We start from the raw sequence: 24000 nt of genomic DNA on the forward strand, positions 1-24000 counted from the left end.
TCAGCAGCATTGTGAGAAACCACAGAGATGCGGACGGAGATTATTGGGAGGGGGGGCAGTGAGGGAGGTGAAGAGAGAGAAAAGGTAGATCTTTTGCCTGCAGTCAGTGCATGCTGCCCTCCTGCCTCACTCAAAGTCTGCTCATTTCCCTGAAGAGCAAAATGCCTTGGTGCACAGGAACCATCCACTCTACTCATGTTACAGTGACGTGCTTTGTTTTTGTGGTTTTAGTTTTCACAACAGTTAAAGACCACATCTTGACACAATACAGATTCCGAAGTCTTACTGAAAACAGTGACTCACCCCCACTAGTCACTCTCCATGTCCAAATTCTGGTCAGATGGGCACAATTACTATAAAATCCATGGTTAACCAGCAGCAACAAGAGAGAGGGTTTGTATCAATTAGTAAAACAACTTTTTCTAAATTCAGAAGGCTTGCTGAGGATGTTGCAAATTAAGCATTCGAGACTTATGAATTCAGTTTTCCCTGAATCCCAATACACATCCTTGAATACTGAGCGCCTGCCAATACTCTGTCCTGATCTGATTTAAGCTTTCTAAAATGATACACCTGCGGAGTGCACACTTCACACTAAATTTAAAATGAATAAAGCCAATCAAATTTAGATAAGATATACTCTGATGGCTAAGTAGTGCTTCATTAGGTAAATGTAGCATATAGTGCATCACAGCTTATATTTAATGTCCTGTTTTGGGGAGACGTGTGACAACCTGACAGTGCTCTCCAGAGAGCCTCTTTTCATCTCTAGCGTGAACAAAATATGGAAATTCAAAAGCAATTTTAAACCAACCATGCTGTGATTGTCACCACTGATGAATTTATGAATTGGTTTGTCGTATGTTTAAATGTTTAATGAAGGAAGCAGATAATGAAGTCTTTATTCATCAACAATAAACAATACACTTGTTTTTGTATATAATATTTGATGTGGTGATGTGGTCATTTTTGGTGGTTTTGATATTGACATCGATGAAATTGTTCTCGTTCTCTCCCATAAACATTATTTATTCATTAGGCAAACTCATGGAGCATCTTATAGAAATGATTAAGCAATGAAAGTAACTGAAATGAGTTGTTTATTGATACCAGCATCACATCACTCGGTGACTTTCAGTCCAGATGTTACCCTACTTGGAGTCCTGTTATAAAGTTCTTGTGGTTTCATTAACTTGGCACTGATCATGTGTTTGTGGGCCATGGCTATTGTTTTAGTACATTCTGTAATTCGTTACCACGGGTGCTGTAATTGGATTTTTTTTTTTTTTTTTCCTAAGGCGTTAGTCATGCACTTGTCATATTTCTACAGAAGTGACACAGTTTCAGTAATTGATTTCATTTCCAGAAGTGGCTCTCAGCCCTGATGGAGGAACACTCCAGAAAGGAAAATATTACAGCACAAAAACTTGTAACAAAGTGATTCGATCTGGCTATAGGCTCATCTCCAACTCAAACAGTCAAAATGAGGACATGAAGGTAGAGATCCAAACACAGAAAGATGGATCCCTCCATCACACAGTGGAATGTGTTGCTGTGCCTCGTGGTGATGGTCATTATTTTTCTCCCTGAGGGTGCAGGGTATTAAAGCCCACAGCTTCTTTTTGTTACACACTTCACATACCTGCTGCATCACACACTCATATTACTGGAAGGTTTTAGTGGTGTTCTGCAGTGCAGATCACATGCTTGCTTCGCCAAGTGGTGCGTGTGTGTGTGTGTGTGTGTGTGTGTGTGTGTGTGTGTGTGTGTGTGTGTGTGTGTGTGTGTGTGTGGATTGATGGATGGATGAGGGAGTAAATAGACAGGTATGCGTGTCCATGTGCCTGCATAAATATCTTTCGGTGATTGTCTCTATCACACTTCAAAGATGCTCAGCCACATGTGAGCCTCATGCAGTCACCCTGTTAAAGCCTCCAATACTCTATTCTGCTGAAGATAAGTCTTGGCACCAGAATTTAGAGGGGCTGCCTGAAAACGCTTCAGGCTGCCTCTCTCAGATAAATGGCCAGTGTTACGGCTCAGATGTCTGTCGCATCACTGCTATGCCTTGTATGCTGCTGAAAACACAAAACTGACCTCTTTTAAAACCGTTTAGCCTCAAAATCTGTTTTAAATTGCTATCTTCGTTTCAGTGCAATGAGATGATTTCCCATGTTCCTGTAATCTGCGTTTTTTTTCTGTATCAGATGACTTGATTAAAGTTGCTGTTTGCAATCAATAAGGACCAGATGACTGGCTTAACATTTCAAGATGTAAGGGTGAGAGATTTAGCTGTACTTTAAAAGTTTTAAACACAGATCATGTAATCCTAGTCAGGTGTTTTCCTTGTAGTGATGTGACCTTGGGTGACCGCAAATGCAAACTGACTGAAAAACATCCGGATAAATCATATTGACAAGAGTGCTAATCTACATCATTCACAACGTTTATATCTCTGTCCTTTCAGCCCTTGGAACGTGGTCTTGGACTTTGACAATAGCCTGATAAACAATATAATGGAATAAATTGAAAAACATAATCGGTTATCCCTAATGTTTGAAGTTGTGGGGGAGATATCAGTGGGTGTGTGCGTGCGTGTGTGTGTATAATCAGACCATTTGTGTGTGTTCATTGCCGTTAGATTACCTGCTACGCAGTCCGACATGAGATATTCTCAGTCCTGCAGCTCTTTGATACAGACAAGGCTATCCCTCATTACACCTCTCTCTACCAACCTGGCTCGGAAGATAAGAGGGGAACAACACCTGCCCTCTGTTTCTTTCACTGTTGCACACACACAACTACCTCACCACAGAGGGAAATTTCACAACAGCTCATATACTTATCCCATGTTTGCAGAACTTTTGACCTGATTTTTTTATTTATTTATTTTTTGCCAAGGTTTTCACAGCTGTGTTTGTGGGTTTTTGGGTTTTCTTTTTTAGCAATTAAAAACAATCATTCAGCCCGGATGTTTCTTCTTTTTTTTTTTTTTTTTTTTTTTCTTTTTTTTTTTTTTTGAAGAAATGTTGGTATTTATCATAAATAGGCTATTTTCAATCAGAATTTCTCTCCCTTTGAGACTGCAGATAGTTGGAGGTTTGTTATTTATGCTGATCATGATAAGGTGTTCTGATACTATGATGATAAGGGTTTATTCAGCCCAACTTAGGTTAAATCCCTTTTACAGACACCGGGGAGTTTATTGTGGTCGATCACACTTTGTGTTGGTGAATCCAGACAGATATTGAAGAGCCTTTTTTAACTGGAATTTGAGCAGATTACAGCAGGAACCAAGTGAAACGTTTTGACTGTTATGAAATCTAAAACTCTTTTTGGAGTTTTGTGATCTTTTTTTCAACTTCTGAGATTTAATTTTGTCACTAAACCATATTACACAAAACTGCTTACAGGTCAGAAATGCATCTGGTTCCTAGCAATATTGCCATATTGCATATTCTGTTCGTAAAAAAAACGCCAACAAGCGATTTCTACTGAATGTGATATTCTTTTAAAGTCGTAAACTCTGAAATAGTGAAACCAGAGATGGCACACCCATGTAGGACAATCTGTAGCCAACTTAGATGAATCCAAGCCAAACAGTTTGGGGCTGCTGTAATGTCTGGCTGCAGCTGGATTGTTCAGATGTGGATGATTGACACAGGGGAAATTAGTACATCAGCAATTATATTGGTACTACTTGGTTATTCTACTTTATAGAATGTTTTTCATGTCCATATTATTGGTAATAATCCTGCTTTGTGTTCCTCAGCTGTTGTCATTGGGCAAGATCAGCCAGACCAAAGTAGCCAAACTGAAAGCCAGCTACAAGCTACTGCAGGAGACTCTGAAGCGGTACGTTTACCTGTTTTCCTTGATTAAACAAGTTAAAAACTGTTTTTTGGTTGTTTTTTTTCTGAAACAATATTTTACTGCTGAGAAGCTGAAAGTGCAGGAAATTAGAGAAGAATGTGCAGAGACGTCAGGCGTGTGTTCAAGCCAGAATATATCTAACTGAAGTGTCCTTGGAAAAAAAACTGAAACCCCTTATCAAATGTATGTGTGATGCTCTCATACACTGTTGTAAAAACATGCAGGTAGCATCTGTGACACCAGCCACTGGCTTCAGAAGACACATTTTGAAACCTAAATTAGGTTTATTACGTCTCACTCACTTTGGAGAGACAAAAAGGAAATAATGACTTGAGCAAAGAGGTGGAAGTAAACATGTACCAGAGGCAGTATGAAGAAGGCACAACCACCACAACCGACTGTAAAAGTCCCAAAGCATAATTCTTTTCAAGCTTTATTAAATCTATGCTTGACCAATTATTCTCAAAGTCACCACCAAGACACATAATAGGAGTGAAAATAATTGTTGAGGCCCCAATTTGTTGTGAAAACAAAGGGAAAAAATCTAATTGTTCCAGTGCTTAAATAAGTCTATCATGGGGGCGCCTTGGTGGCTCACCAGGTGGAGCGTGCCATTAGGGCTTAGTCCTGACCACAGCAGCTCGGGGTTCGAGTCCAACCCGTGGCCCTTTGCTGTATGTCATCCCCTCTCTCTCTCCCCAACTTTCCTGTCTCTCTCTCGCTGTACCTATAAATAAAGGCATAAAAAGCCAGATAATAATTATTATTTAAAGTTACATAATTAGCCCTTTAAGTAAGGTTTTTATCAATTAATCTTATGGTGATTGATTTGTTTTATTGAGAGAAAATTCATGAAATACAGTTGATTGAGCAACAAATACAATGAAAAACTCTACTGCACTGCTGTGCTGAGACAAGTGAATTTATTTTCACTTTGACCTGAAATCATGGAGAAAAAAATAGATAAAATTGAGATATTTAAATTTTCAATGGGGAAATAAAAGTAAGGATTGTGTAGCAGTCTGATCTTATCTACCTGCTGATGACCTCTCTCCCACAGTGAAATACAAACAAAGTAAAAATACTTTGTGTAAATGTAACATCACATCACTTAAATCAGTGTTTCATCTAAAAGTACTCAGAACTCTGAGATCCAGCGACTGGAAGAGGCGAAAAGGTGTCGTGCTGAGCTGCAGAGGCTGCAGACTGAGGTGGAGAGAACAGAGGAGCAGAGCACCTCCGAGGAGCCTGAAAGTGAGGTCAATGAACTGAGGCAACAGCTCCTCCAGGTATACAATGAACTGAAAGCTGCTGAGGACAGAGAATACGAGACACAGCACCAATTGAAGTGGTGAGCTATGCACATACACATTATTATTGCAGTCACTCATGCTACAAGCTGCAGTTTCAGTGAGATATCAAATCAAATGCCAAATAAATCAAATGAAGTTGACATTTGAGTCAAACTTGACACAAACTCCTCTCGAATTTGGCCGGAGCTTTGTTGACTCTCACAAACACACACCCCAGTGACAGGAACCGGAGAGACAGAGGAGAGTAAGGGCAACACACATAAGTGAAACTGAAGTGGTGGAGACAGAAGTTGTGTACAGTAGGAGAGCATATGCACACAGACACACACACAGACACACACAGTCACAGTCAAGTAACGAGGGACCAAACACTGAGCTACATGAGGCAGCATCTTTGCAAGTTTTTATTGACTTTTGAGGAAGGTGAAGGTGACAGTGTAAGAGACACACACACACACACACACACACACACACACACACACACACACACACACACACACACACACTGTATTGATAGTGTGTGTGTGTGTGTGTGTGTGTGTGTGTGTTTCTCGGCCTACAGCATTTTTTTCCATACCACTTAAACAGTTTACACTAATAGGAATAAAACCTGCATCAACTGTTTCAGCTTCAGAAGCCTCAGGTTTATCACATGTGGGGGAAGAGTTGATATACACAATAAATGAGACGTAGACCAGTTTCAAGTGGATTTTTATGTTTGTTGTGGATGTGAGAATGTGTTTACTTGTCTGAGCGTTTTGACGTCAGGCCTGTAGTCGTTTCTGTTCCTGTCTTCTAATTCTTTTCACTCCCATGAGTCTCTTTTCTCATCGCAGCCAATTTTCCTCTTTTCTGCTGCAGGTTTCTCTTTTCCTTCCCCCAACTCACTCAGCACCACTGTCGGTGTGTCCAAAGGGTCAAACACGCCTACAGAAATGAAAAATAGCGCACTCACTCGAGTAGCTCTCTCTTCTCTATACACAAACTCTGCTATGCCAAAGTGAGGTTATTGGAACATTGCTAAGCAACATGGTAACATACACCGGTGCTTCCCAAAATGTTTGAGAACCACCCGGTATCAAATGGGATTTGCAAAAACAAAACACTTAAGGCATTCAGTTGAACTGTTATTTAGAAAAAGGCAATGTGTGCACTGTAAATAGTGTCAGTACATTCATTCCAACATTCAGCACAATACAATTTTACAGGGTATGAGGAGACCAAGAAGGGAGGTATGAAAAAGATGTGAGTTTGTGTGGTGAAAGTGTGACTGACATTACCAGGTGAAAATATAATGAAGGATTTAAAGTGCCAAATTAAAGCAAAGCCTCAAATAATCATTGTTGTTTTACCAGGTAATCGTCATAGAGATATATCCTGGAAAGTCAGATGAAGAATATTAAACCACTCATCAGATAGACTCACCACTGTATTGCAGAGTTGAACTAGATGAACCATGGCATAGAATAATTTTTAGTCCAGGGCACACACTGAGGCAGAGAGCTGAAGGCCTAGCGGTAATTGAAATATTAAATGAAAACACTTACAGAGCGCTCTCCGAGGATGCAGTAATAGACAGTATTAGACACTGAGTGTGCATATTATTTGTGACAGCTTTTGGTAGTGAGCTCTCTTGTCCTCTCATTGTCAGTTTCTTCTCTTTTTCTAGCCGCCTTCTTCTTTCTTTCACCCACACGAGCCTGATCTCTCGCCATCTTCAGACTTTTTCTTTTTTTCGGTTTTCTTTCTCTTCTTTCTTGTCCACATGGCCAGCAGTCTGCATATGACAAGCAGATGCTCACCATGCAAATATGCCTTTTAAAGTCTTTGCATCCTTTATCTGTAGCCAAACAGATAGGCAGGAATACAGCACTTTTTCCAGTCACATATTTTAGCATGCATGCAGTTTTCTCTATATATCAGTTAATATCCAATATATCAACTTGTCAGGAAGATGAATATCATTTACTTTGTGAAACGTGCAGCTGTACACTGTGTGCTATTGTAAGGTTTTTCACAGCAACAGAGCTGAAATATTTCATACAAATTTTAATCAACTCCTCAAAAAGCTTATGCCACAGGGAAATGAAAAATTAATACAAATTATGATTTTATTTTATTTTTTGCACATTTTGAACTATGTTGTTTACCTTTGTGTTTATGTATGAACACTTGTGAGTGTATGTCTACAGCATATCACATAAAGGTTTTAGTCACTTATTAATGATAGTGGAAAGGTTTCATAGAACTAATTTAAAACTTCTGACACTCAATTCAAGAACATGGGCTCTGAATCCTCTGCCTTTTGCCATTTCCTTTTTCAAGTAAAAACGGATTTAGCATGAGTTTAGTTAACTGAAAACTGCCCATCACTTATTTGTAATTTAAATGCAAGTTCCTCTCAGTGCATTCCTCTTTCTGTCGAACCAGGAACTGAAAAATGTCATTTCTTTATCTTAATAAACCTTTGATGCTATTTTATTTTTCTCCATTTCTTCCTCCTCTCCTCTCGTCTCATCGCCTCACCTCCTCTTACCTCACCTAACCTCTATGCAGTCTCCGGGAAGAGAAGCTGTATCTGGAGAAAGAGAATGAGATTCAACCAAAACCTGCTGTAAGTTCATCATTGCACCATCCACGTCTAGTTTCAGAGATGTGGATTACTGCTGCAACAGTGGTCTTCAGAGAGGATAAATATGAGTTTTACATTAAGCCTCTATCCGGGCTTAATCCCTCCATATGAGGACTTGCCATTGGCTCTTTTTAAGGGCCATATAAAGCAATGTGAAGCCATAGCTTTTTATATTCCAGTCTTCCATTCAGACAAAAGAATGGCACACACATTGAATAAGGTTTAATCTTTGTTGCAGATGGAGAGAGGTTTTTTACTTTTTAACTTGAACAAGGCAAATCAAGTTAGTAATGGCTGGTAATCATAAGCACAAATATCAGTGTATAAATGCAATGTAATTCTGCTCACACTATATTATAATATACATGATTCATAATATAAGTGCTGTATTAAAAGGAACACATTTGCAGTAAAAATAAAAACATTCATTCATTCACAAATCCCAATAGAATCCCAGTATCTACTTGATGCTGACTATATACCATGCTGTAGGCCATATTACCACTGTATTGCTATTAGTATTGAGTCTGTCAGAAGTCTACCACAATGTGGTGCACTTTTGGTATTTCAAACATTCGAATGGACATGAAAATCTTCAGCAGCTGTTAAATCATCAGCCCAAACAATCAGTATTTGTGTTGAAGAAAATCTGCTCAGAAGTGCAAGAATATGAACATAAGACCCTGAGGGCAAGTCTCTAGGAGAACTGCATTCATAATTCTCCAATCATTAAACTTCATCAAAATTCTGTTGCTGATACCAATTACTGTTTAATTACTGAATACAACAACAAAACATTAAAAATGTGCTAGACCTCTGCTTTCATGCCTCAGGCTGGTAGCATTTTTACAGTTTTCAAAAGCTACACTATCTGTTAAACAAAGAGGCTTTTGGATAATATTAATGGCCCAAACAAGTGACATTTAACGGACTAAAAATTTTTCAGTACCCCTTGGTATTGAAAACTTTTATCGCAAGAATTTACACTCAGACATCATCAGAGCCATACATGGACTGGTCACTGGACAGTTGCTGGTACTGTAGCTTACATGCTTCCTGCTCCCACAGGAATATATGTGACGAGAAGAAGAAAGAAGTTAAATTCATTGACAACTAGTGGCTATAACATAACCAAATGAGACCAATGAGAAACCCACGTGTCCTAGTTTTGGGCGACTCACTGTAGAGGTATTGTGACCTCTTGACATGATTGATCGTGTTGAATGGATGGGATGTTCACTGCCAGTATGGACACACACACCACCAGAACATGGACGATTCTTAAAATGTACAACATCAGAATTGTGTTAAAATAATGCTGAGCTATCAAAAAGAAAGAGGAATTGCTTGTATGAATAACAACAAGCTGCTGCCTTTACCAGAACAGCTTAGGCAATTATCTTTTAATGTGATGGTGTGTGTGTGTGAAAGGGTCTTTTGAGTCCCTTTCCCATTGTTATTGAAACAACGTGTTCCATATTGGACCAGCAGCATCAAGTGTGATATTAACTCAAATTAAATATTCAACGGTACCCGGGTGGGTCACACACAAACATGCGCCTACTTCATCTTCAGTCAAACGTGATTAATAAACATCACTGAGACCTCACATGCATTTCATACTGTGTGTATGTACTGTATGTATAGCAGAGGAAAAACCGCAAACTAGCTTTAAAGTGCATGACATTTATCAAGTTGAATTATTTACCGCTGGTTAGGTTGCAGTTGATTATTTTAATAGTCATGCTTGCAAGGTTAAGTCAGTACATTCAAAATTTGATATTCAATGTTGAATATCAAACATGTCTCTGTTGTGCAGAAAATGATGAGAATTAAAATTGGGGCATCAAATTAGAACTACTTACACCACCACAGATTCGTTTTACCTCTGAAAAAGAAGCTTCATAATATTAATATAAAATCTAAATCGGAATGAACCTTACTTAGATACAAGTAATACAGGCAGTAAAAGTATTTTATAACTTAAAAAAAAAAAAAAAACTGTGCAAAGCAAAGGCTGTTGGAACTGACTCTGAGAGTTAGGATTAGACACTATGAAATGAGGAAAAACACAATAGTCTTTTGGCTGCACAGCCAGAACTCAATTAAATTCTCATCATTAACATGAAAATCTTGATTTGTGATCTAATGTTCATACTCTTGGTGGGTCCTCCAGGAGCTGGAGAGCAGAACAAAGGCCCTGCAGGACAAATATGAGGATCTGAGGAAAGAAGTGGCCCAGAGACAACTGGAAGTCAGGTCTGTCATTACTATGCTTTTAACTTCTACATATCCAGCTGGTGTGACAGCTTCCATGTCCTCATTACACTGTCTTTGTTTGTGTTTCTTTATATCTTTTCATTTTTTTTGTGCCTTCATGTCTTGTCAGTTGAATACAGTGAGAAGCACTGCAGCTGAACCTTTTAAGGGCTGTTAATCACCATTTTCTTAGAAGATAAATTAGCTTTTTGTGTTTATCTTGCACTCATGCCCTGCACAGAAATCTGATGGAAGATGTGGAAACCCATGAAACTCTGATACTGAAAGAACAGAAAGAGCTGGAGGACCAGAAGGAGATCATAGAGCTCAAAGAGGTCTGTGTGCTGGCATGTGTATGTGTGTGAATGGTTATAGCTTACAGCACACCATCAAAAAAAAAAAAAAAACAAATCATGTGCTTTCTTACATCTCTGCATGTGTTCATGTGTGTGTATGTGTGTGTTGGAAGGCTGAGAAAGTCCGGCTCATCAGCATACCTGACCAGATTTTAGAGAAGATTGAAAGGAAACGCACAAAAAGGGAGTAAGTACACTTAACCCTGGGAAGAGCAGCAAAAGTTCAAACACCAGGAATAAAAATGAGCAAATTCTGTGAAACAACACTAAGAAGAAAATACAGAAGACACACCTTTTGAAAACTACTCCCTGAATTGCACAATCCATCTGTTATTTTTATAAATCATTCTGATATTTGTCTCCCACTCTTCATCTTGATCTCATAAACAAAAGAAATGAGCAACAGCTGCTAATTATTTTTGCTCAGTGTAATTTTTTGATTGGACCTGATATGGAAAAGAAAAACAAACACAGAACCTGACAAAACAAGTTTCTTTATTCTGTTTTTCCTGCAAAAAAAACATAATTTTTTCAGTTTCATTTGTTGTTCACTTTCCTCTTGCAATGTATCTTTCTACCCGCACTCCTTTTGATGTACTGTAGACTTTGCACTTCTATGGAGAAGCATATTTTAGTCCAAATAATGAAGTGAAAAATAAGGTACTATTTGTAGCGACAGTCAAATTATTTTCAGGTATTTGAAGGTGGCAATCCTTCTCATTTAATAAAAATGACAACCATATGCATCAGCAGGCATCATTAATTTCATATTTAAGGGAAGCTGCAGTCAAAAGCCTCTTAATCACCAGAGAATAGTTCCACTTGCAGCCTCACTGCAGTTTCTTTTTATGTTTATTTCAAATTAATATTTGGCTCGCAAGTGATGCAGTGGAGCTGTCTGTATGAGCCATGTGAGCTATTTGAAATGCACCAAGCTGACTGGTACTGGGGGGGTGTGTAAAAGATGGATGCACATGCTGTTATTTCATAACATATTCACTCTTACACGGAAAGTATGGAGTGATAAAAGGATGCTCTTATTGTGGTGTTACACATGGTGTTATATTTTCTTTGTATGTTTAATTTTTTCTATTCATCCCATACAAACACATTAGAGCTGCAAAGAAGCAGATAGAAGCACTAAACACAGAGATTTCAGAAATGGAGCAGCAAGTGAAGGAGGTGGACGAGCATAACCACTCCCTCAGGATGAAGAAGAAGGTGATGATGCGGGAGCTGGAGGCTCTCCAGGCCCAAGTAGAGGCCAGTCAGGCAGAGTACAGACAGCTGCTGAAAGAACAGGAGGTCAACAGGGAGGAGAAGGCTGAATTCATTGGGAACAGGTACAAAACTCTAAATACACTCAAAATGGACACTCTGGAAAGGGCATTTTAAAGAACAGATGGAATTCCATTACATAAAGGTATTAACAATATATACTATTACGATATATTTTAACACAGTATTTGATTTGGTGTTTAAGAGCTGGGAGAGAGGCTTTCACTCTGTGTTTTCACGCATGTCAATGTGTGTTTTTCATCGCCAGAGGTATCCTGGAAGTGAAGCTGCAGAACATCATGTGTGACAGAAAGCACCTGTATGAGAGCCTATCTGTGCAGCTCAGAGAGAAAAATAGGTACAAACTGATGTCAAATTGAGCTCTATCACACATGTAAATGAGAGTCCACATATCCATAAACCTCAATTACACACTGTATGTGGCCACTTACCCCTGTAGAGCTTGTGGTTTTAATCACCAGCGAATGTACTCTAATTTTAGACTGCCATAGTTTAACAAAAGACCAAAAGGTTCAAAGCATTTCTGTAGCTGCATTCCAAACACAGTGAAAACTCTTCATATTTGACAAGAATTGATATGTTATATCATTTGAGACAATGTATTCCAGCTGAAAAGTGTAGGAGCATTATGATGTTGATGAATATTTAAAAGGTACCTGGGTTTTTCCTCAGGCAGATGCAAGCCCTCAAGAGGATGGAGCATGCGTTGACCCTGGCCACTGAGCAGCTAGAACACATGCAGTCTATCTACAATGACTTACAGGCTCAGGTGACCTGTGGATTGTTACTTTCAATGTCTGCAGAAGAAAAATCCACCCAAATTTAAAGCAGTTGGCATGTTGATGGGTTGTTACAGTTTTGGTGAATACATTTAAAAAGTGTAAACCTTCTTTTGTACATGTAACACCGACTTGCTGCTTGGAAATGTGCTCTTGGTTTTACTGGTAGTGGCGGTTGGTTCGGCAAATTTTCCAGGCCTTAACAGAGGTGTGGGAACATTTTGAGTGAAAATGTCACAGTGCTAATGATAAACACATTAAGTCGATAATCTGCGTTTCACCAGAAGCATTTTGTTATTCTAGAGCTTCCTGTAATTTTACTGATGTTCACAGTTTTTAAAAAGAAAGTAGAGGCAAGAAGAACAGAGAGTGGGAGTCATGGGAAATGCATCAGCACATCTTACAAGCACATAACTGTATGAACGGAAATCATTATGACACATCAGGGAATTCACAAATGTAGAAAGTATTGAAAACAATACAGTTGTACAAAAGGATTCAGTCATTCACTGATCTGCCAACCAGCTCTCACATGACAAATATCAACATATGTAAATTTGACTGTGAAGGCTGTTTAGATGAGGATTCAACAGTCTGTGGCTTCACCACAAAAATCCATCACATTTAAATCAAATAGGATGATTGATGCGTTTAATATTTACACAGTATTGTGGTCTAAGCTTTACACAGCTTGAGGGCTGATAATGATTAGTATGAAGTGCTTCATGTAGCTGAAATAAAATTCTACTGCAATGTTTTTTTTTAAAACCCCTAAACCTATTGATTTAGTTTTATTCTTCTACCAGGGAAGAAGACAATTAACAATTTTTAAATATGAAATGAACATGAGGCCTGGCAACCCTGTAGAGAGGGGCAATCCCAATGCCTGAGGGCATTCATCTCTTATAAGTTTCAGTGAACACTTGCAGTGTCGCTTGATCCAAGCACTATCAGAGAGCCCTCAGGGAACCTCTGATATATGGTATTAATTATTTTTGCAGTCAATGTTTAATGTGAGATTGAATATGCACTAACTGAATTTGATATGAAGTTTGCTAATCTTACGTACTGGATCCTCATAGTCCTTCTGTCCTCAGTATGTAAAGTCTAAAAGACTATTATAAGGGAAGCAATTGATTAAAATGTATTTGACTTCCTTCTTCTAAGATTGTACAGGGACTACAGCAGATATAAGATCTCCTTGCTCTGTGAAAATCTGAACAGACTTTTGATGTTAACCTTACTGACTGCCTGACTCGAATTTCCAGTTAGATGCTGTTCCCAAAAGAGAGGCCAGTATTCAGCAGAGGATGGAGCTTCAGAAAGAGGTGGACGCTCTCAAAGTCAGCTTTGAAAAACAGGTGGGGACAAAGTCTGTGGGTGGACACAATATCACCAGAAAATAGAATATAAAAAATATAAAATACAATGCAGTCTACTGCTGTAGCCCTCTGACAAGCCTGCAATTTCATTTTTTGTTGAAACTATGATAGCAAAGTCTTAAATCAGCTATATGTTAGTTTTAATATATGTCTCATAACTTATTTTTCACTTCTTGTCACTTGCACCTGACGTTTTATGTTGAAGCTCTTGTGATATTTTTCATTTTTTAGTGTCTTTATCTTCCAGACAAAATGAGATTTTCTATTACATAATTTTCCTAACCTACAGCATTTCACAAGTCATACAAAACTTTGTCTAACTATACCGTCCTCTAGCCACTGTTCTCATATTAAGGGGCTTTAAGTCCACTTTACGGTCTCGTTCTGCTGTCAGTAACCCTTAAATTTCCTCCAAATAGAGTTGTGAGATTTTTCAAATGAGAGCATCTTTAAATTTGTTCCCAACCAGCTCTCAGTGGCTGAGGAGGAGAGCCAGAAGAATGAGCAGTGTGGCGTGATTCAGGAGCTGCTGAGGGAGTCAAACAGCCTCAGAGAAGAACTCCACAACCTCAGATGTCTGACACAGATCAAAGCTGAGGAGAGGGGCCAGAAGCACCGTGAACTGCTTAGGGCTGAGGTGCAACACAAACCACACACACACACACACACAATCAGGTATATGCTAACAAATGGGATGGCACACACACAGGTCAATTTCAATCAAGTTTAGATGTCTTCATTCATGGATTTGATAACTGACAAAGATAAATATTTCACACAAAGAGGGACTTAAGTAGGATTAGTTTGGTGACTGTACAAGAGATTCTTCCTCTCTGCTAAAATCAAATAGTAATGTATGCTTTTTTCCTCCACTTGCAACTACAGATTCATGGCGTCTCTTATCTGATTTAATAAGTTGTGAAAACCCAAGTCAACAATGACTAGCTCCAAAATGAATCAATGAATTCATAACACAGAAGCACGCACGCACACTTGCATACGCACACATAAACGCATAAACACACCCACGAGGAGTGATGAAACTGTGGCTTTACCTGTGTAACTCTGTCCACAGCAACTGAACCAGCACATCCAGCACGAGCTGCGGGAAAAAGACCTGATCGTCATGGACCACAACAAGCTGAATACAATGCTACAGCGCAGGTATCACTGTTGTTTTCTTCATCAGCCACCCTTCATTAAATGTGAAGGTGTGTGTGGTGAGAAGAGGATTTTGGTTACAGAGAAGCTACTACTTAACATTTCCTTACACAATTACAAAAGATCTTTTAGTAAATGTCATTACAGATTACTCTTTGCATTATTGCAGGGATGGTGTCTCTGCATCCAGGGTAAACTAGTAGCTCTACATTATGTGTCTTAGTAATAAGTGTGGGAAGCAAATCAAATTCCTATCCACAGTATATTGATGTAAAAAGTTCCTCTACTCATAATTGATTCTCTTCTTGTTTTTTTTTGGCTCCTCTGATCTGTGTAACAGCTGAGATCACAATTAATTCAGACATCTGCACATGTTGTCTGGGTAGAAAACCATTACTTACTAATTGGTCATACTTCAGTGTTCAGACTTGGACTAATGCATCCTACATCTCCCAGTACGACAGCAGGCTCTCAGTAAAATACACAACCATAAACTACAGTCTGATGTGGTTGCACTTGACATGGAATCTGCCCCCCTCAAAAATACACCTAGTCAAGCAAAAGAAGGACAGGGTGATAATTATATAGAGATAATTATATTAAAATATTGCATATTCTCTCTGTTAGCGGTCATTGTTTACAATGCATGTCTTACATGGAGGAGATTTAATGAAATCTCTCATTGCTTCAGACTAGTGTGAAAACAAATTTTTGATTTGCTGATAATTAATCATGATCATAAATATGATTTTTTTTTTTTTTTTTTTTTTTTTTTACCAATGTTATCATACATTAGTTCATATTTTAAGACTGATATAAATTTAACATTAATGTATTAAGTTTTCAGGCCACTTAATATCAGTTGATCCATTAACATTATCCTTATTAGCTAATGATATAAAGCCTACCATATATAAATCCTATAGTACCTAGCAAGATGCTAAACAAAGAGTGTTTTCCAGCTTCCACTCTTGATTGTAGTCAGTCTTTGTAATGCAGATGAAGAATGGATTCATTTCTTATCAGTGTTTTTCCATCTCAGAATATCACAGTATTCTAAACTGTGTGACACGGTTATGGAGGAGAAGATAAAGTACATCAAGCTGAAGCAGATCGCCTCACAGACTATCACAGAACTGACGGAGCAGGTTAAGGTGCTGGAAAACGAGACGGAGATCCAACGCACCATTGTCATCAACAAAGACAGGTGTGCGCATGTGTTTTGTAGAGGGTGGGTTTGGGGTTGTCTGTGTCTATGAAATGTTAATACAGAAAAATAGTATACAATACATACTAATGCAGACAAGAAGCCATTAACATCTATAATGAAAGGCGTTACCACAAATGCTGCCTGTGTAAAGATTAGACGGTCATTTTGTGAAAATTTCGTTATTATCACTTATTATTACTTACTATTGCTGGTAATTGCCACTAAAGCTGTGTCTGTGTCCCTTTAATTCTGTATAATATCCTTGATATTTGTCTTTTTGTGTGTGCATTTATGTGTCTCCATTCCAGATCGCTCACAAAGGCTCATATGAAGCTCTCTAATAGCTCCAAAATGAGGGACAAGCTGCGCAATGACATCTCCAAGGTCCAGACAAACACACACACATACACACAAACACAGATGAGATCAGTCAAAACGCACTGTGGGGAAACACACTGTGGTTCTTCTTTGCTATAAGCCAACATCACAAGTTATAAACAGATTCAATATGTTAAAGGGTGAACTATGATTCAGGGAGCCTAGAGTTAAACAGCTTCCACTGTATTTATCTTTGTGTGTTTCATCAGACACTTAAAAGTAAGACAAACTATTCAGAGATTTCAACAGTTTGTGAACTTTTGTGTTCTTTACTGTAGAAATCAATGTCTTGCACTATCAACTGGGAGCATTTCATTGTATTTAAAAGCATAAACTTGCATCAGAATCTTTTTTTTTTTTTTAACAACATCTTTCAGGTTGCATGGAAGCACCGTCAGATCAGTCAGCAGAGTGAGGACAACAAACAGGAGTTGGTGAAACTCACACAAATGATCAACCTCCAGGAGCATGCGCTTCTGGAAATTAACAAGAACCATGAAACAGCCATACAGCGCCGCAATTTTCTGTAGGTTACAAATTTGAAGTTTACACACATTTTACCTGAATTAGATTAGCAGATTTAAACCACATATATCAAATGATGTTTGTGCCCTGGTTTGTGTGTGTTGCCTACAGTGGCATTAAGCTCCTGGAGCATGAGGAGGTGTTGTTCAACCACTATGAGAAGGTGAACATCCAAGAGGCGGCCATCACTAAGGGCAACGTGGCGCTGGAGACAGTGGAGAAGGAGATGAGAGACTTGCAGTTAGCCATTAACGAGGAGAAGAGACAGATAGACCTGAAGAAGAAGGAGGTGCCCCTCAAGAGAAAGCTCGAGGGAGAGATCACCATGTTGCAGATAGAGGTGGGAAACAAATTAACATATGCATACTCGCACATCCTCACACTGGTCACACTGATAGTCTGTAGTTCTACAGTGACACAAAAGATAACTTAAAAACTTTTAGAGCTGCAAACTAATTAGTGGAGAAATGTGGGTGGAAAGGTGTGTTACTTATGAGGTTGTTTAACCGAAATCTTTCATGAAAATCTTTTCTGTTGTGTAAACAGTGATGACAGTGTCCTGGTGGCAGTCTCCCAGCGCCCACTTCTCCTTTCTTAGTGTCTTCTCTCATTTCTTGGAAACAAGATGAACACACATTTTTAAATGTTTTTGATGAACTAGCATCTGCTGTGAATCCAGCCTACTGTATGGCTCCCAAAAGTTACAGAAAGGTTCACTTAACAGCTTTGTGCTTTTTATTTTTTGCAGTGGTTAGTGTGATTGCTGGCACCAGGTATATTATTGTTTTTAATGAGCATTGCACACAGGAGCTGGAGTGGTTGTTTTCTATTGCGCCCCTACAGTTTCCCTAGAGTGGCTTTGGCATTGTAGTCATAATTTACTCAGATTGGGGCTACAGTATATTGCTGTCCCCATTTTCCCAGTGTCCAATCTCAGCATGACTACATCAGGATGTGACTTCACTTCTTGGCTTCAAAATCCTGTGTGCAAGCTAGTTAGATGTGTCAATTAGAGCTTCCCGGTGTGATCGCATGATAAGATTTGCGCTGAATAGACAGATTTTGTGTGTGTGTGTGTGTGTGTGTGTGTGTGTGTGTGTGTGTGTGTGTGATTCCTTGGAATCTTTTGGTAAATTCTGTGTGTGTTTTTGGCTTGCAGACTTTGACGTGCATACAAACATAGAGACCTTCTCGAAAAGTGCCACAGGTCATTGTGTGTGTGTGTGTGTGTGTGTGTGTGTTCCCATCTTTTCTTGTAAGAAAAAACATTAATTTTAGATGTTATTTGTATGATGTCAGTGGAGAAGCCTCATAGGCTCTTTGGAAGAAGATGATTGTTTGTACATGTGAGTTTTTTGTGCCCAGGGTATTGCAGACTATTGTTCAACTTTATCTGTATCTTTGTCAAGTCAGGGGAACTCCAAAAAAAAACACTTAAGTACAAGCTCCAGAAGGCAATACTTCATGAAGAAAAACCACTAATAAGCAGATCTCTGTTTTGAAAAACTTTCAAAGCTTCACTTTATAATGAGACTCTTGAATGCTCTTGTTAATACACTGTGTAGGAGGGCTTTCTTTTTAATGTATGGAAGAGCCTCAATGTTCATATTCTACTTTCCTTATAGGTTAGCTTGCTTTATGTCTGTAGGCTGACTTTGATCACTCATCAAAAGCAGTCAGTTTATAGCTTCGGTTTCAGACCTGATACCCTCCCTTGCTTGTTGCTGCGGTGCTCTGACTGTCGTCGGACATCCTCAGAAGCTGCAAGGGAGACAGAAACCTTGTTTTTGCTCCCTGAACTCTACAGACATGCAGAGAGATTTAGATGAAGATCTAAACCTAGAGAGACAAACCCAAACAACCACACACTACACAAGTTTCTCAGTAACTGAGACACACATGAATAAATAACATAAAAACACAAACATATTGAAGTAATTCTGCAATGCATAGAGAGTGACAGACACATAGAAGGAGAGAGATTTGAGAGAGGCACATAGACACACACACGCGAGTTTCCCTGCCAGCTGCTGCATCGTGGGATTGGGTGTGTTGCTGCTCTGGATCAGAGCGACTGGTTTTGACTTGCTGCTGGACCAGACTTCTCTCATCTGAGTCTTGTGCTCTTTTGGATGAACGTCGTGTTGGAACAGGCTTCACCATGTGCTTCTCTTTTGAAAAACGCCCCCTTCCCTTTTCTCCATCTGTTTACTCCTTCTGCTGTTTATCATTTGCTACAACGGGTCCTGTTGGTGCCATCGTTTTTTCTGTCACTCTTATTTTCTATTGTTTCGCTCATCATTAGTTCCTTTCCTCCTCAACTTTGTTTGACCATCCCTCCTTTCATTGTTCCCTTGAGGCACTCTTATGGTTTTTGTTTCACTTGGAGTAACTTTATCTACATATCCTTCCTTCTAATTACATTTTTCTCCAAACTATCTCCCTCTCCTTCTTCCCCTCTCTGACTGACCTTGCGTTTGGCAGAACATACAGTAGATTCCTTCCATATTTTTTCTTGGTCAGTCCACCACTTTGGCGCAAACTGAATAACTATTGATTGGATTGCCATGAAATTTTAGTGGTTCATTCGTGGTTCCCCAGAAGATGAAGCCAGCTGACCAAACCCTTAACTATTCATCCACCACCAGGTCAAAATTTCCAGTTATCCAGTGAAATATCTCCACATTTGCTTGGACTGGCACAGAATTTTGCACTGACATTCATGGTTCTCAGCAGATGTATCCTAATGAGTTGGATCACCTGACATTTCGTCTTGGGCCATAATGAGGTCGACTTTTGTGCCTTCGAGTAAAACATCTCAACAACTATGGTATGAATTAACATATCATTTGGTCCAGAGATTCGTGGTCCGCTCAGGATGAATCGTGTTAACTTTGATCTGCTGACTTCTCATGTAGCACTATCGTCAAGTCAAACTGTTTTTGTCAAACACTCAGTACTCGCAAAACTAATGTCATTCCCATCAACCTGTAAGCTGTATTTTGTGTTTTGTGCTAATTAGCAAATATTAGCATGCCAACACACCAAACTAAGATAGAAAACAGATTTACACACATTTAGCTGCCTAAGTACAGTCTCACAGCTCCTGGCATGAGTGTAGACTCTCGGTCTTGTTTGGCTTTGCATGCAACTGCTGGAACTTCCTAACAATTCACACTTACATCCCTGATTAGTGTATTAGCCCATCTAACTTTTCATCTATTCATCCATCTAGTCATTCCATATCTCTCCTGCTCCTCTGTGTTTAAATAGCAAATCATTTTCTAAATCGCTGTTTTCCTTTTACACAGCCATCTCCTCTGGGTACGAAAAGTGAATCACAGGGGTCTTTCCTATTGCAGGAGGCTTGCCTGCTCAATTCATTCTCCCTGCAAATTCATTCTCTATGCGAATTCAATCTCGATGCAACTGCCTAGCTGTCAATTTATCATATATATTGTGTATTTGTATTCATCTGTGACCAGTTTATCTGTTCATTGCAGACAGACCCCCCCTCCCTTTGATGGAAAATTTTGACAAAGATAGATCGGGCCATCTGTGAGACTATTGAGGTTCAATATACTCTGAGGCTTTCATTTGCTCTGAGGAATTTTAATTGCTTCAAAATAAACAGAGGTTGGTGTTAGATTCTAAATTTACTACTTGTTTATGAGTTGCTGGCACGTCGTCATCTCAAACACACATACAGGTACACATGCATCTACGCACACAATGAGATCAGTGAAGTTGTGATAATACCCTTGCAGCAACATCTGAATATTTTTGAACAATCTGCTAATGACTAGCTAGACTTCTGTTAAACATTGTCTGTATCTTTGTGATATTGTGCTTGACTGAGATATATTTATAGAGCATTCACACACATTCACACATGGAGTGAGATTTATAACAGGGTGGACATACCGCATTGTCCCTACAGTGGTGTCATATTGTTTGTCTGTCCATCTCTTAAATCTTTGTCCAACTTGTCTGGAAATCATTAGTACCATAGATCATGTCTTGATAGACAGCAGATGTGTGAAAATGTGGAAGTGTATGTGCTGTATGTGAGACACTAAACTCAGACAGGTTGAGAGCGGGCAAGAAAAGCAGGCACATAGAAACAAAAAGGCTGATAATACTGTGACTCGTAATTGCTTTTGTGCCGTGTATGAAACTCCTCTTTCCACAGTTGAAAGTCAAACCTCATAAATCTGACCTGTCCTCAGACACCCTAACTTTCTAACTCAATCAAGTCTTCAGACGAAGTTGGGATGCATCCTAAATGTAGTAATGACAGTGTTACAGTTGTCCAGTGATGACATCTTTTTTTAGGACCACCAGTAAGTTAGCTCTGCTCAAGATTCCCACAGCAGATTTCCAGTGAAATCTTTGTATTGACTTGTTGACATAAACAAAACTCACTCTTTTCTACATTTAAATATTTGAAAAAGAATTTATTTATTTTTTACACTTCACTGTCACCCAACAGACATACCGGTAATTTTTTATATTTGATTTTAGGAGTTCTCTGATGACTTTTTTCGTCTTTTACTGGCATTCTGAGTATTACCAATTAAAATATAGCTGTGGAGTCAGAGGTTTTGGCCAGACTACAGGATTGTTAGGCAGATGGAGGCCCAGCCCGTAGAGGTCCACAGCATCTGTGACTAGTTTTCATATTTTGATGAATCTCTTGATACTAACAAGTAGTAGGGTGTGGGTCAAGTTTCTCCAAAAAGCACTATTCACACCACTTCCAGTGAAATGCAAAATTTAATTATAGTCTCTTTTCTTGCTATATAGTGTATAACAATATATTTAAATTAGATTAACATTTGGTTAATTTTTTCACTGGTTCATAACTCCAAATAATATTCAATCACTTTTTATTTCTTGTGAGCCTTGATGTTGCCTGGCTTCAAGGCTGTGATTTGCCTGAGGAGTCCATGTCACCAGAGTTCGTATCATCTGTCAGATCTCTCCTTAAAACATACATGTAGTATTTACCATAAGGTCTTTTATACCCCTTGTCTTTGAATCACCGCATTACCAGTGTAAATCTGTTAACCACTATCATGTGTTTCTATCATTCTTACATTAAGTCTAAGTTGAAAATGTCTATTTTCTTATCTAATTATAAAGTACTCCTCATGTGGGACTTAGGAAAGCCTCAGTTCAGCTCCAATGCCCACATGTTCTCCTAATTAACCTTACATAACCTCATTATGATTATGATTTGACTACAGTTACTGACCTTACTGCCTTACTGATCTGTCCCTTTTGTCTTTTATGTCTTTTAATTGTGAGGCACTTTGTAACCCATTTTTGTCAAGTCTTACATAAATAAGGTCATTATTTATCTTTATTATCACACTGTTAAATATGCAGTGTGCCATCCATTATGTGGCTTTTTAAGACATCATGTTAACTGCTAACTGGGCTGAAATTATGTAAATTACATGCAAATTATATTCAGCGTGGATGCTTTCATATGTACAATGGTTTACAGCTTTCATGAGCCAAGAAAGCAGCTATTCTTTGTGACTGTCAGATGAAGAAAACAGAGTTGCAGGCAGGCAGAACAGGGACACTGACACAAAGACAGATGAATACAAAGAGAAAGACAAACAAAGGGAGGAGTACGGGTATAAAAATGTTAAGAGTGAGGGCAACACAGAGGAAAAAAGGACTGATTGAAAAGCGGAGCAGGGAGAAGGAGAGTGACAGACACGCTGTATGCCCATCCATCATGTAGTGTTTAAATAGCTGAGGGTGGTTACGTATGAGGGTGGAACATATATCAATCAGACTCAAAAGTTAGGACTAGGCACACACTCATCACAGGCGAGTGTTTGCAGATTCTGAAAAAGACGTGTGGAAAAGTTCCCTTTTCATTTAAAGCTTTGAAGTGTATTAAAACATCTTTGATGCAGTGAGGTTTCTTTGTACTGAATATCCATAATTCAATTATTACTTAGAGTCTGATTTCAGAATTGTCTCCTTTTAACCCTAACAACTCAAACTGGAATTCATTCATTTGGTGTTTGTTTTTACTTGTGTACTGATGTGGTTAAAGGTGTAATTAGCAAGAATTAAAAAGCATTAATGAAGAAAACTTCATTAATGGGGTCCTTGAATTTGTGGTCCCAACTGGCAATGCCAGCACTGGTGATTTGTTGTTAATATAATTTCAGCTCCAACAGCCATACCCGCCTTTACTCCAGGGTCAGCACTGTTTGCCACTGCTTAGTCTCATCTGTGACTCTGTAATGTACAAAGTGTTGAGGATACAGGACAGTTCATTGCTGTATTTTTGAGGGTCTCATTATTTGCCATCAACGTATCGTAGCTTACATTAGCCGGCAAGGATAACTAGCTTCCACTTTTTGAGTAGAAGCTAGTTAGCTGAGCTTCCTACTTTCACTTTTGGAATGGAAATAAACATCTAACAACACAACAGGTCCTTCCGTATGTTCAGTGCTGTAAGTGGTACATTACTATATCTATGTGGACTAAAAAAGAGAAAGCAAAAAAACATATAAATAAACTTCACGTCAGCCACCCTCTGCCATTGAAAATGTCCACCTAGAAGCTTGGGGAAAAAAAGTTTAATCTTCTTTTGAAAAATGAAAAAGTATGCATAATAGCTGCTGTAATCATTTTAGCTTATTCCCTTACAAAAATAAAAAGTGGGACGGATTCAAAATTCAGTTCAACTTTTATTTGTGGTGTCACTATCATATTCTACAGTTCGGTGACTTTCATTCGTACATTCAGCATGAAATGAGAACGTCTAGCCTGCTTTGTTGCCTAATTTTGTTTTTGAAATA

The 24000-nt window shown here is 38.8% G+C and overlaps 1 protein-coding gene across 1 annotated transcript in view; it reads left to right on the forward strand.

The window, feature by feature from the left end:
* The window catches only part of ccdc146 (coiled-coil domain containing 146), a 45066-nt gene that overhangs the window by 12308 nt on the left and 8758 nt on the right, over positions 1-24000 (forward strand). Inside the window, exons 3-18 of the mRNA XM_071502889.1 lie at positions 3773-3855; positions 5009-5224; positions 7743-7800; positions 9995-10077; positions 10319-10412; positions 10547-10620; positions 11549-11776; positions 11980-12069; positions 12405-12501; positions 13780-13872; positions 14363-14530; positions 14969-15057; positions 16097-16261; positions 16573-16648; positions 17020-17168; positions 17279-17507. Of these exons, the coding sequence (XP_071358990.1) occupies positions 3773-3855; positions 5009-5224; positions 7743-7800; positions 9995-10077; positions 10319-10412; positions 10547-10620; positions 11549-11776; positions 11980-12069; positions 12405-12501; positions 13780-13872; positions 14363-14530; positions 14969-15057; positions 16097-16261; positions 16573-16648; positions 17020-17168; positions 17279-17507 (1992 nt within the window). The remainder of the gene's footprint in view (positions 1-3772; positions 3856-5008; positions 5225-7742; positions 7801-9994; positions 10078-10318; positions 10413-10546; positions 10621-11548; positions 11777-11979; positions 12070-12404; positions 12502-13779; positions 13873-14362; positions 14531-14968; positions 15058-16096; positions 16262-16572; positions 16649-17019; positions 17169-17278; positions 17508-24000) is intronic.

Source organism: Trachinotus anak, unplaced genomic scaffold (assembly GCF_046630095.1).
Source record: "Trachinotus anak isolate AG129_WGS33_773 ecotype Australia unplaced genomic scaffold, CSIRO_AGI_Tana_v1 ptg000018l, whole genome shotgun sequence".
Lineage (NCBI taxonomy): Eukaryota > Metazoa > Chordata > Actinopteri > Carangiformes > Carangidae > Trachinotus > Trachinotus anak.